This window comes from Arvicola amphibius, chromosome 7 (assembly GCF_903992535.2).
Source record: "Arvicola amphibius chromosome 7, mArvAmp1.2, whole genome shotgun sequence".
NCBI classification, from domain to species: domain Eukaryota; kingdom Metazoa; phylum Chordata; class Mammalia; order Rodentia; family Cricetidae; genus Arvicola; species Arvicola amphibius.
The window spans coordinates 122,310,837-122,326,197 of NC_052053.1; the positions used below are offsets into that span (position 1 = coordinate 122,310,837).

The 15,361-nt window shown below is 41.0% G+C and overlaps 1 protein-coding gene across 3 annotated transcripts in view; it reads right to left on the reverse strand.

The window, feature by feature from the left end:
* Positions 1–15,361, reverse strand: part of Nubpl (nucleotide binding protein like) — a 323,396-nt gene that overhangs the window by 286,565 nt on the left and 21,470 nt on the right. For all 3 annotated transcript variants that reach the window (XM_038336358.1, XM_038336360.1, XM_038336359.1), the window contains exon 4: positions 398–488. In XM_038336358.1, the coding sequence (XP_038192286.1) occupies positions 398–488 (91 nt within the window). The remainder of the gene's footprint in view (positions 1–397; positions 489–15,361) is intronic.

Sequence of the window (15,361 nt, forward strand, 5' to 3'; positions counted from 1 at the left end):
TAAAAAAGTCTGAAAAAATCTGCTTGTAAAATATAATTTTTATTTAATACCAATATATTCCTACTCAATATTCTCATGCATGTATATATGTATGGTAAACAATGGATATTAATATTTTTACCAGGTACTAGTGTTACTAATTGTGCTCAATGCTCCATTTACATATTCCTCACAGCAACTGTGGCCCTACTGTGTGTGTAGGGAGCCAAGGCACAACAAGATGGAATGGACTCCTCAGAGCCACACAATTGGTCAATGACAGAACTGAGATTCAAACCCAGTCATTCTGATGGCAACATAATTTCTGAACTGCTACACAACATGACATATAAAACACTCATTGTGGCTGACAAGTGCCTGGCACTCAGTAGGTATTATTTCCCTCTTCTGTACTTACTTGGTGATAATTCTGGATTTCCTTTCAGGTTCATCATCTTTGGAATGGAAGGACCATACACATCTACATCTAACAAGCCAACCGCCTTGGACTGCAAAAAAACCAAACACACCATAAGATTATCCTAATATTCACAGGAAAAAAAAAAGTCTATAGAGCAATAAGCCTATTAAAAAGAAAACATAAAATATCCCAAAATCATAAACAACAGGCAGCAAATGCGTAAAATGCCTAGGGTACTTTTTAAATTAGTGTTATATTTCAACAACCAACTTGTTCAGGTCTCCTGTATTGTCTTTAAAAACCTAAGTCCTTATTTGTCTAAACATGATTTTGAGAACAAGTAAGACATAAACAAAATTGGAATGATTAGTAAAAGCCTAACAAAACTCCAGATGATGGAACACTGACTTAAATTACAAAATGAAAAACAAATTATGGAAACAAGATTCTATTATAGGAAGTAAGGAATTCTGCTGCATAACTGACAAAAGAGAGAGAGAGAGATGTGGCAATAAGGCTACTGGTTAAAGACTGTGTATTTAATTTAACCACAGTTAAATACACAAGGCTTTCTGGAGGAATCAGAAACAGCTAACTACTTTTCCTTTGATGGCTGGACAGATGAGAAGGGCAGAAGAGCCGGTGAAGTCCCTGCCAGGTGCTACTCAACCAGCACCTTGGTCAAGGAATGGAAAACAAAACTTGAAGCTCGTAAATACATGTTCTTTCCGTCAATCTCCAAGTCTATCTTTACTGGGTTTTCCCATCCATGTAAGCATGCTAATACTAACTGTACCTCACTGAGCCTTACAGCTCTCCTCCCGCTATCCCCAAACCCTAGCAAGATAACACTCAGTCTCTCAATAACAAACAATTCAAGAAACTGAAACAACCCTAAATCTTCCAGGATACCTGTTTTCAGACATACAATTACTTTTCAACCCTCATCATCTGGTTCTGTAAGCATACAAAACAAAATAAATTCAGCATTTACATTCCCAATCTTCCAGTGACTCAGTTTGCAGTTCTAAGAAAACTACTTAGTATCCACTTGTGACTTTGTCACCTGGGTGTGAAGACATGAGACTGACCTCTGTCTGTATTGAAATCCCAGCCCAATTTAAAATAAGAAAGCAAAAAAGGTATTTTGCTTTTAATAAGATAATTATGCATAAAGTTTAGTTGGAATGCACTGAAGTAGTGGCTGTAAAGGGGGAACATTCCTGAAAATTCTGGTGCCCTCACCACAGGAGAACTAGAGGGACTACAGTGGAATTAATTAAAGGTATTGTGTATAACAAATTTCAAGTGGGGCCGCTGACACAAATGCCTAAGCTTCTCTAACACTATCTCATTGTCGGATTGCTTCTGTGACAACGTCAAGGGCTAAGAAACTACTACAAAATAATAAATCTCAAAATATGTAAGGTTGTTTTCTACGTCAATGTCGGTTTTACAGTAACTTGAAGAGTAAGCTTCTAAGTTTCAAGGTGATCTAATTACTTATATGTATGTTTTCAGGATGACCATATGGACAACCAATTAGACTGCTCTTTCCTGGAGAAGACCACCTCTCCCATTCCCGGTTTTCCTTAGTTGCCTATAGTTGCCTATAATGTAAGGCTTTTTTTAAGTAAAACAAAGAAATGGCGAAGATTTTATAGATAACATATATTCAGTGAAATACACGCACGCGCGCGCACGCGCACACACACACACAAAATCACTAAATGCACCATGTCTAAGAGGCAAAGAGACAAACGTAAATTCAGTATTCCCGGGGACAGCTGAATAAAGCTTTGGGACATGACTTTAAAACTTGAGTGTGCATGGAAATCACCCTGCTGTTGACTGGGCCCCTCCTGAGGTTCTGATGCAGGAATCTGGAAAGCTGCATTTCTAATAACACACTCAGCGGCTGGTGTCAGGGGTCCTGGGACAAGAGTGGGCACCATGGACTAGCGTCACTCTTCGAACACCAAGGACGATGACCTTTCAGAGACTCCTATCAGCATCACCCCAACTCTCAGTGAGGTCTCCAGAGTTTTTCACAAGACCTCAAGAAAGGGTAAAGCTTTTCTTTGGGGCTTCTCTCCCCCATCCAGGTAGCATGTTCATTAGCGTCACCCTTGTTCAGCTCACATTTCAGTGATCATGTTGGTAAGACTTTATGAGTATAGTTTCTGATGCTACTAGGAGACTCAATCTCACAGCAAACTCCCTGATCCTCTGATTCTTCTCAATCTTTCTGCCCCCTCTTCTGAAATGTTCACTGAATCTAAGCTGTAGATGCATCCATTAGGACTGGAGTCCCCAGCTCTGTATTTTGATCACTTGCGGTTTCCTGTACTGGTCTCCATTTATTGAAAAGAGAGTTTTCTTGATGAGGAATGAAGACTTCACTTAACTGTGTGTATAAGGATAAATGTTTATAGATTATACTGATTTAGTAAATTAGTGATTGTTGATTCTTCTCCAAAAACCATGACTTCACTAGCATTGAGTAGTTAGCTAGGTTTCCAGGAATAGGCAAGGCATACCTCTTGTTGAGTAAATTTTAGGTCCAATTAGAAAGCTGTTGGTTATTGCAAAAGTATGTATATCACTATTGCACTTGTAGGATTATTGTGTAATACTGGTTGTTGTTGAATAAAGAAACTGCCTTGGCCTTTTGATAGGCAGAGTAGACAGAACTGAATGCTAGGAAGAAGGGAGACAGAAAGTCATCATGGAGCTGCCAGGTCAGACATGCTGAATCTTTCCCGGTAAGCCACGACCTCATGGTAATATACAGATTAACAGAAATGGGTTAAATCAAGATATAAGAGGCTAGAGATAGTGGGCCAGGCAGTGTTTTAATTAATACAGTTTCTGTGTCATTATTTTGGGTGTAAAATAGTGGGGCGGCTGGGACCAAAAGCAGACCCTCTCACACAACAGGTAGGTTTCTATTTTTAATATCTAGCGAGCCTTTAAATTTTAAATTTAAATTCCAAGACAATTCTATTCTATAGGAAAATATATAAACAAGGTGGGTTACAGACAAATGTATGCAGCAGTGTTCAACTAAGTCTCAAAATATTTTTCTACCTCCTTCCAATCAAAATAATTATACTTAATCAAGAAAGCTTCAACTAGGATTTCTTTATCTTTAATTTTAACCAGACTCAAAAAAAAAAAAAACCAATCACCACAAGCACCTTAGAAATACACAGCAAACCAAATCACTATTAGCAAAAGGAACTACAAATTTAAGTATCATAATTGCCATCTTTGTCATCATAAACTTATCTAAATATACTGACATCTGACTCTCTGCAGGGCTCAATACATTGCAGATAATATAAAATAACGCAAACCCTGAGATACTATTTAGATTTTTGGATTCACATACACCCCAACCTGTGAAAGCATAAAGGGTGGCAGAATTATTCGGAGTGATTATACTGTTTCATTACTGCCACATGAAAGCTGCAATTTGTGAGCCTACATGTCCTATTTTTTGTGCTAGATTTCAAAGGCAGCAACAACAGTGCAGATACCGCTTTGTTCTTCCAGCAGGATGTACCCTGTAGACTGTACAGCTTCTGACATGCTCCTTTCAACCCCCTCGTCTACTAATAGAAGCCATCAAAACAACACCCTAGAGCACTCCCACCCAATTATTCCTACGTAAATATTCCTTTCAGACTTTCCTCAAGCTTGTCCTTCCCACAGAAGAACCCAGCTAAGATTCCCGTGATTCCCAGCATATGATAGTCAATGTAATCTTAGCCTGATAATTGGAATTACTCAGTCTGGAGTTGAGCCAAGCCTCTTCTTTCTTGTCTTCTGCCTATCCTTAAGTCAAGCTGTCACTCAAAAGAATTTCTGTCTCTTCATAGAGAGAAGCGTGTTTCCTGATTCTGTTAGCTGGGATTAAATAAGAGTCTGACTGTCAGAAGAACTAATGGCTGAACAAAGTACAGAGAAGAGTTTCCTAATGCTTGTCAAGGGGATATCTAAATCTCCAAGTTCAGTCAAGAAAGACAAAGGAACAAGGGCACCCTGAAGGAAGAGGCTGGGCTGACAGCTCGGGATGCCTAACGGAAAGTACAAAAGAGTCAAATGACAAACTCGCTGCTTGTGAGAAAGTTGAAAAAGAAGAAAAGAAAGGAACATTTCTAATTTGAAACTTTATTTTAGAGCAAAACCAAACGTAAGAAGTTACCTACGTCTTCTAAAGAAACTGCTGGGCCGTCAAGATGGCTCAGTGGATAAGGGCACTGCAGCCAAACCACCTGGGTTTTATCCACGGAGCACACGTGATAGAAAGAGAAAACCAACTCCCAAAAATTGTCCTCTTATCTCCACACATGCACCGTGTCCACAAGGGTTCAGGAAACTGCCGAGAGGGAGCAGACTGAGGGCAGTCAATGAGAAAAGATAAATGACTATGCCTAAATATATATCTAACTTTTAGGCTTTGCATTAAGTGTGCATTTGTATGCATGTGTGCATGTGTGTATGTGTGCTATGAGTAGCCGACACTACACTTTTACTTGTTTATTGTGTCTCCCCCCAAAAAATGCAAAACACCCTAAGAGTGGGTGGTTCACACAGAACATGGACAATAAATAGGCAGTCGTGGAGAGTCCATCCCATGATTCCTGATGCAGCCAAAGGGCTTGTGTGAAACTCTAGTGTAAGATGAGCAGCAGGAATGCACGCGGTGCAGGAAGACAAACAGGCCTAGACTACTGTGTTTGGCATCTGGCCTGTAACTCTCAATCCTCTTGTCCCATCCTTCTGAGTGCTGGGATCATTGGTATGGGCCAACATGCAAAGCTTTAAATGAATTTTAAGGTACATTTTGTCATATGTGTAGTCAACTAACATTGTATAGAACACATATATACAAAATGACTCCTTGTGAATTTAAATTTCAAATTGAAGTGGGTGTCTATAACGGTTAGTGCTAATGAAAAACTCGATAGTATCTAGAATAACCAGGAAGATAGGCTTTGAGCATGCCTCTGGGGAAACTGTCAAGACTGTACTAAGGTGAGAAGGGGCACCTAGTGTGGATGGCACCACTGCCTGCCTGTGGTCCTGGACTGTGTGTGTGGAGAAAAGAAGATGCACAACAGCATGCATCCTCGTTCTCGGCTTCACGACTTCACAGCTGGGGATGGGACCGACTGTTACCGCTTCTCTTCCCCACCTCTCCTCCCTTGCTTGCCTTCCATGGTGGATGGTGCCATTGAACCAGGAGCCACAATAAACACTTTCTTACTTAAATTGCTTTCACCAGCAACCAGAATATAACTTAAGACACTGGCCTATATTTTCATTTGTCAAAACTGGAAATACTACTCAAACCTTCTAGACAAAAAGCTGGGATGACTCAAAATTAAAATTTAAGTTGAGTCATATTCTACTCAACACCCTTCATTGCACCAGCTCCTCACTTCAGTCACTGGAGAGCCAATGCCCCCGGGACCTGCCACAAGAACTCACATCATCTAGCCTGTTCTCCTGACTTCCACCTCGATGGATTTTCACTACCTACTCCACGGAGAAGCCGCAGACGGCTTTCCACTGTCCCCGAAGAGTGCCACAGCCTGTGCGCCAGCTAGTCCTTCTGCTACTCTCTCTCACACAGCACACTTCCACCTTCTTCACTTCTCCGCTGCTGAAAACAATGGTTTTTCTCAATGACACTTGAGGTGGGAGTCCCCTCTGTGTGCTGTGATTACCATTAGTAAATAAAGAAACTGCCTTGGCCTGTTAATAGACCAGAACTTAGGTAGATGGGAAAACTGGATTGAATGCTGGGAGAAGGAAGGCAGAGAGAGACACCATGGAGCCACCCAAGACAGACGCTGGGAATTTTACCTGGTAAGCCACTGCCACATGGCAATATACAGATACACAGATACTCAGATCAATGGAGATGGATTAAATTAATATGAGTTAGCCAATAAGATGTTACAGCTAATGGGCCAAGCAGTGTTTTAATTAACACAGTTTCTGTGAGATTATCTCTGTTCATTACAAACCCTTATCCCAGGCTACCTTTTTTGCCTTCTGACATCCTATTAATTGTGCCCTGTGAGGACAAAGCTATCCTCCAATAATGTCTGAGCAAGTGAAAGAACGAATGAATGAATAAACAGACCTCCATTTGTTCCTCCTTAAAAATCCTAGATGTGAGTTGCTATATATATGTAATTCCTAAGGCCCCCACTTACGTTTTAAGAGTCAATGATTTCACATAATTCTAAAATCAGGTAACACATGCGAGCTTTACGCATCCCAGCACTCAGGAGACTGGGGCAAGAGGCTCATAAGTTCAAGGCCAGCCAGAGCTACAAAAATAAGTTCTAGACCTGTCTTGAATAAACAGTGAGACTCCATCTCAAACCTAAACCTCCCCCCAAATACACTGTAGGTACGAGTATGTGTTCTAAAGAAAGGTTTATATGGGTGAGTCAAGGTATAACTTAGTCTTAGTACCTACAAGGCTAAGACAGAAAGACCATGAGCCCAAGGTCAGCCGAGATGACAAGAACAAGATTCTATGTGGTACTTGGATGTATTTTGCCCCCATAAGCTCATAGGGAGTAGCACTATTAGGAGGTAAGGCCTAGTTGGAGGAAGTATGTCACTGTGGGGCAAGCTTTAAGGTCTTTTTCTCAAGCTTCATTCAGCGTGACAGTCAGTTGACGTCCTGTTGCCTCTGAGTCAAGATGTAAGGACTCTTAGCTCCGGCACATCTGCCTGCATGCTACCATGCTCCCTTCATGACCATAATGGATTGAACCTCTGAAATGTAAGCGAGCCACCCCAATTAAATGTTCCCTTCATAAGAGTTAATGTGGTCATGGTGTCTCTTCACAGCACTGAAAACCCTAGACAGTCTAAATAAAAATAAGATGAGAAAAATGCAAACTGGGTTAGAATTTCCCCACAGTCGCTCCCTGCCACCACATTCCTCCCAGAATTCCCCATGGTCTGCTCCCAGCCACCACATTCTTCACTCTGGATCCCTCCACACTAGTAGTGGAGTCTCATGGGAAAGCGTCAAGTGGGAGCAGTGGACTGGTCCAGAAACGTGGCACAATGGTAGCCACCATCCGACTTTGAAAACTAAAGCCAGGCATGGAATAAAAAAACTAATTAAAAAGAGTAATTTTAAATCTGCTCACTGGCAAAATTAGGTCAACAGCATTTCAAACATTAAAGAGCTACAAAAGTATTGCTCCTTTTATCCTTATAGAACAATATTACATTTTTAAAAAAAAAAAACTGTCTTCAGTCCCACATTTATACCGAAGCAATATGGAAATACACTAACAGGATTAAGAAAAACCTTAGATCCTTGGCCTGACTTTTTAAAGTATTAATGTACCTACTCACTAAAGTTTTAACATTCAGAAAAACTTAGAGAGGTTTTTATCACCATGGTAAATGCCTATAAAAATGCAGGAAAATACACCTATAGACTGTAAGTCCCAAAAATAAAAGTCAACTTACTGGTGACATCAGCTAGTCAGTCGTTTTGTTACCACATTCTCAGCTTGGGAACCTAGAGACCTAACTAAACAGCAGGGCCTTTCCCAACAGATAAAGCACTCCAGCAAAGCACAGCCAAACCCTTCAGATGCCCTTACCTAACTGCAGTATCAAGAGCAGCCCTCACAACTCTGGTAGTGGCTCCTGCAAAGAAACAGGACTCTAGACAAAACCCCAGAGTGTGCAGTACTGGTTCTGCAGCCGAGGATCCATGTGCTCTGCCCCTGCCTCGCTAACTCTGCCACCAGCGCCCTGCTGAGGCTGAGCCCTTCACACTCCTCAAGGAGAGGACAGGAAAGGGAAGAAATTAATTTATGGAGTAAAAAAGTTGTGTCTAGGAAAAATGAATTGGTAAGAACCACCTAGGAAGTAAGAACAATTAAAAGGAGAAATTGCTTTTTGAGAAAAATTCAGGTAAGTTTGTATCAGGGTCAGCTAATGAAAATCCAAAGGCCAGCTCATAGCGTTGCCACCCAGAGGTAGTTAAGCCAACAAAGAATATATTAAATGTAAATCTCGGGTAATTTCTATGACTCAAAACCAAATCAGCAGCTTCCTGGAGCAAAGTAAGAGAATCAATTACTGCAGCAAGCTGCATTTTATCAAAAGAAATTTAAAAGATTTAAAAGGAGGGCCAAAGGTACCAAGCAGGAAGCACCATCCAATAGCTTCTTAAAGCCATTCAAAACAAAGTCACAAGAATGCTTCCCACTGAGCATGGAGAACACTGGGGAAAGCCACCTGCTGCTTCCATCTCTAAAGGACTCCTAAAGACAGTCATCCATTTTACCTATTAGGCCAGTGTGATGTGCAGTTATCCAAGACCTCACAGAGGAGGAACAAAAGTGAGGAAAATTTCCTCACAAAACTGGCTATAAGTTGGAGCTTAATATTTAATTGTCTATCTATTTATTATGTATTTTTTTCTTTCTGAAACTGTTTTCTCTGTAGCTTTGGTGCCTGTCCTGGAACTTGCTCTGTACACCAGACTGGCCTTGAACTCACAGAGATCAGCCTGCCTCTGCCTCCCTGAGTACTGGGATTAAAGGTGTGTGCCACCACTGCCCAGCCTATGATGTATTTTTAAAATCTCTCTTTTAATAGTTTATGTTAAAGTCCTTATTCAGCACACTGACTTATTCTTACAAAAGACACCACAGAGACAGACACACATCTCAAGACAATACTATTAGCAAGTTAGGGGCTTTCAATCAACAAATGTGATTGTAAAAATATCACTACCTAGGCCCAGTAAATTACAATTATGTAATTAATTCCAATTAAATTGCTATTGCAATATATAGTATATGTTTAAATATTAGAGCAATATTTTAAATTAAGGAAAAATGATTACATCTTTCTAAATGCATCAGCACATGTTTCTTGTTCTTTAAATCAAATTATAAAGTGGTTGGTTAGGTCCATAACAACCATGCCACTACTGCATTCATGAGCATATCTTGCCATGCTATTCAATGCATTGGAGGTCGCATCTGGGTAAATCTGTTGATTACATTTTTCACTCCAGTAACCTACATAGCAGCCTATATCCAGTATTATTAAAGCCACATGAGGAAGGAAGATTCCTGGTTATCACAAAGTTGATTTCTTATGTTATGTTTCATATGTTATGACCAAAGTCTGTATGTCTTCAACAACAGGGGTTTTTTTGTTCTGTTTTGTTTTGCTTTCTTTTTTGGTTTTTTGAGACAGGGTTTCTCTGTGTAGCCTTGGCCAGCCTCGAACTCACAGAGATCCTCCTGCCTCTACCTCCTGAGTACCACCCGCATGGCAGCAATAGGGTCTTACCTAATTCTAATTCTGATAACAATTCTACGATGTGAATGCACAATGAGTCTGAAGAAATCAAGCCACACACAGGCTGGTAATGTGGCAAGGAAGGTAGCTGTTGGAAGGAAGGGGTAGTGCTGTGGGACAATGGTCTTGTACTTGTAAAGATTTGTCACTTGTATTTGAATAAAACGCTGATTGGCCAGTAGTAGCCAGGCAGGAAGTATAGACAGGGCAACCACAGGCAGGAAGTAGAGGCAGGATGATGAGTACAGGAGAATTCTGGGAAGTGGAAAGTCTCAGTCTTCAGTAGTCACCCAGATGCAGAGGAAGCAAGATAAGAATGCCTCATTGATACCAAGTCACATGGCTGATAAAAACAAGAATTATGGGTTAATGTAAGATGTAAGAATTAGTTAATAAGAAGCCTGAGCTAATAGGCCAACCAGTTTATAATTAATGTAGGCCTCTGTGTGTTTTGGGGACTGAATGGCTGTAGGACCAGGTGGGACAGAAACCTCTGTCAACAGGGTAGAGTCCAAGCAGCACACTGAGTCTGCAGGAAGCCACCACCATGCTGCTTCTCTCTAGAGACAAATCACAGCAAAGTCCTCGCAAACAAAGGACAGACTTGATATTACTGCACTTCTCCCTTCAACCCACACTTCTTTATGAACTGGGAAACATATTCACTGTCAGCATGTGGTTATTTACCACACAAAACTACCATCCAAAATAACATCCCAATTACTAACTCATAAAATATATAACGCAAACTTGGAAAACAGCAGAATGATTCTTAAAGTGCATATACTACTTTTATCGAAATTGATACTTTCCATTTTAAGAGCAAGCGCCATGCCTACCTTAAAGCTTTGAAACTGCTGTGAAAATAGTCCCTATTAAATAATAAGTAACACATTTTATAGAAACTAGGGTTAGAGAGTTTTATTATATTAGCCAGTTTTAAGGTACATACTTATATAGATTACATGGAACAGAGGCAGTAAAAAAAATATAGTTGAGGAAATAAAAACTCATAATCTAAAGCCCAAAAATGTTTAGCTAAGACAATAGGAAATCAGCTGTTGATTATAACAGATACTAAGTCACAAGAGAAGCAGTTATACTATACCACTACTTATTATCTTATTATTGTACAGAATAAAATGTTTCTATATTAAACCAAATGCAAAATATTTAAAAGCTAATATACAAAACAACCATTTACTGAACCACACTACTAGCTCTAGACATCATACCAGTAGTATCAAATATATAATATCTCTACTTCATAGGACTCAGTAGAGTAGGCTATTATTCTGTTCTTTTCATTATTATTTCCGCTCATTTCCAAGATGAGGAACCTGAGTTCTGCAAAGTCAAGCTGCCAGCCCAAGTTCATACAGCTAATAAGTGAAAAGCTGGCGTACAGAATTTGGGTTTATCAGAATCTAAAAGCTATCATTTTCCTACCAATAGAATCCAGAAGCAGCTAGCTGTGTCAGAATCACTAGGGAGCTTGTTAACAAAATTGATGGCCATGTCCCAAACCTAAAAATACCAATTCCCAGGGAGTCTGATTTATTTAACAAGCTCCCAGGTGATTCTTATGCAGCAAGCAGGGCTGGTCTTGGAAGTAGTATTTAAAACCCACACAACTAACTCCACCTGACTCCTCCATTTTCTATTGGGTTCAGTGGATTGAAACAGAGGCTATGAGGTCCTAAAACAAGATACAGACTTGAGTGAGCAGTAGTTGAAGTACGAGAGGAAGGATCCAATTCAACCTCCCACTGGAATTCATTTAGTAAGTGGAATTAGGATCTTTTCATTCACTTCTAAAACATAAAATAATCTTTAATACCTCTTTCCCAAACAGATCACCTAACAAGATATGACCATCCGTGGTCACCATTGGATCCAAAGTTCCTGTGTCTTAGTTACTTCTTTATTGCCTTGATCAAACACCAAGGCTGAGGTAACTTATAAGGAAGCAATTAATTTGGGGCTCATGATTCCAGAGGGTTAGAATCTGTGACAACCATGACGGGGAGCATGGCAACGGGCAGGCAGGCATGATCCTGAAGGAGTAGCTGAGAGCTTACATACTGGTTCACAAACATGAGGTGGGAACGGTGGTGAGAGAACAGGAGTAAGCTAATTGAGGAAAACATGGGCTCTTAAAACCTCAGAGTCCAATCCCAATGGCAGAGCTCCTCCTAATCCTTCCCAAACAGTTCCACCAACTGGTAACCAAGCATTCAAATATAGAAATCTGTGGGCTTTCTCATTCCAACCACCACAGTCCCTACTCCCACTTCATAAAAATCAGTCATAGTCAGTGAAGCTAGAAAGGCCAGGTCTTCCTAACAACAACACAACCAACCACAGGGAACATTCCCTTCCTCTTCTCCTTTGCTACTGACTGCAATGGCCACCTTCAAAAAAAATGCAGGCAGCTACCTAAGAACCCTGATGTTTGAGCTGCTGTTTACTATTGAAATAGATTTTTATCATATAATTTATTCTAATTATGGTTCTCCTCCCCCAACTCCTCCCAGACCTTCCTCACCCACCCAAAATCACACCCTTTTTTTTCCCTCTCTCATTAGAATAAATACAAATAGACACCTAAAACACAACAATAAGATAAAATAACCATGCTGTGACTTCCAGACTTCTGTGATGTGAACACGCTACTTTTTTAAATCTTTTAATTCAATTCCTGAGCTGCCTATCTCAGCAGTCCCAGTACCTCTGCCTCATGTTTTTCAGTATCATTATAAACCTTAGTTTTAAGAGGCGCATGTTTACAGCATGAGCTAAGTATCAGCAGGCAACTTGCTAAGGCGTCCCACCGTCACAGTACAGAATCCGAGATCCAGCCCGTGCACTGGCAACAGCCGTCTTCACATGGACTCTGCGCCAGCCCTCTGGTCCTGGCACTCCCCGTCCTAGTCACAGAAGCACTGCTCATCCCAAACACCCGGGACTTCCTGCTAGGCCTTTCTCACATAGTTCTTCAACCTGCCTTTCTACCAGCAAAACCAACCAGCCTTCAAAGGACTAAAAATAATTTCTTCTTGATCTGTTATTAGCATAATTTGTATTCATCAGCTGCTACGCTTGCCACATTCTTTCCTATACACAGGAAAATATCTACTTCCCACATAGCTACAAGTATTATCAAAGTCACATCCAGGCTGACAAGATGGTTCAATGGGTCCTTGTTTGCCATCAAGCCTGAAGACATGAGTTTAATCCTGGAATCCGTACGGCAGGAGAGAAATGACTGCTATAATTGTCTTCAGACCTCCACACATGCATCATGGCATGCAGACACACACACACACACACACACACACACACACACCACAGACACACACACACACACACCACAGACATAATAAATAATGAAAAAAAAACAGAAAATCAAACCCATGGTTAACGGTCTCTAACACAAGACGACCCAAGGATTGTTCAACTGAATCTGTCCAGAGTCATTCAGACATTCTCAACTATGCTGTCTAAGGGCCAAAGGGTGATCACTACATTTTGAAGAGGAAGACAGGAGCTGGGAAATGGCTCAGTAGATAAAGCATTTGTCATACGAGCATGAAGAGCAGAGTTGACATTCGCAGAAGCCAAATAAAAGCCAACAGACGTGGTGATGCCTGTGGTCCTAGCACTCTGGAGGTGGAGACAGGTAATCCTGGGGTCAGCTGCCTAGCTTGGCAAGTGGGAATTGTTAACTCTGGCTCTACCAAGAGACCCTGACTCAGTAAAGAAAGTTGAGAACTATTATCTGGGTTTACCAGGAGATCCTAACTCAGTAAAGAAAGTTGAGAACTATGAAAGAAGATATATAATGTCAACTTCAGGCCTAAATACCACACACACATATGCGTACACACTTGTACACATACCACATACATAGGTAAATGAATAAATGATTAAATAGAAACCACAACAAAAAAATATTTAGGGCTTGGAGAAATTATTTTGGAGGTACCGTAAACTCATTGAACATAAAGCAGAAAATAAGATCCAAACATACTGACATAAAGACTGACCTTCGCAAAGATAACGTAAAGTCTTAGAAAATTCCGGAATATACTTATATGCCAAGTAATCTCTACTCTCATGACTTCTCACTGTGTCAACCAATATACTTCCCTGCTTCAATCACATCTCCATTCAGCACAGCAAAAATACTGCTAGGGAATGTGCCTCACCCTCTCTGATGAGTAGATGGGGTCGGGGGTCTGTTCATTGCATCTCATTCCAGACTACAAAGCAATAAGTCTCATGTTTTAAATTGGTATGTACTTTTAAGTCTCTTAATTCAACCCTGCTTTACCTGTTGAGAGCCAGTACAGTCAAGCTTGGACCCAGCTCTCCAGGCAGATTCTATAACTTACCCATACCCAGTAAACAGCCCTCAACTGCTCAGAGATCTGGGGAATATGGCATTTAAATATTTAATTATTAAAAACTTTTCATAACTAAAAGAGACAGGTTGGCTCCTAGCAGCAGCCCTCTACTTCCTCCAAAGAAGACAGAAGACAAATGGGCACAAAAAATAAGTCCATCCACAATTAGCTTCAACTGCTAAGGGCTGACCATTGGGCAAAACTGCCTTTCATCTAAACTGAAGATCTCCAGACAGTGGACAGAATCACTGGGATTGACAGCCTAGCTGCTCACGTCAAGGTTACTCCAGTTCCAGAGAATCTGACACCCTCACACAGATACACCTGCAGGCAAAACATATATCGGCTGGGCAGTGGTGACGCAGGCCTTTAATCTGAGCACTCAGGAGGCTGAGGCAGGTGGATCTCTGTGAATTCGAGGTCAGCCCAGTCTACAAGACTTAGTTCCAGGACAGGCTTTAAAACTACAGCAAAAAAAAAAAAAAAAAACCAAAAAACCCATACACATAAAATTAAAATAGACAAATGTAGATGTTTATAATCAAAGCAAGTTCAAGGCCAACCTGAGCTACTTAGTAAGACTCTATCTCAAAACAAATAAATACACTCCCCATACTTGAAAAAATGGCAAATCTATGATAACAGAAACTCTAAATTCCAATCCCAAAATTCTAGCTCCCCAAAGTTTCCATTCAAACTCGGGAGGCAGGGAGGCATAAAAGGAGATGAGTAACATAAATAAACCAGAGTGAGGTAACAGACCTACAGCTTGGAAAAGCCTGAGTAGGAGAGAAAGTAGCGTGGCTGGAGGAGGCAGCTGAACGGTATTACTCCAGGACAGCACTCAGAAGCCTCAGGTTAGGGTCAGTTTCTCTCATTTCCCTACCATCAGAACCCCTCTCCTGTCACACTGCGCTTGGATCTCAGGGAACAGCTTGGATGTTCTTTCACCACACCACCGTGGCCACCCCCACCCAGTAAGCCCACCACAGGGTCTGACGTGTATCTGCCAGCTACTAGCACAGTTAACGGCTTCCCAGAGGAAATCACAGGGCCACGGGCTGAGTGGTGCAATCCGTGACCCTCCCAGTCCTGCCAGAGCAGCAGTAAGGAGAGAAACAAGAGGGTCAGCAGGCCTCCTGCTCACACACACACACACACACACACATACACACAC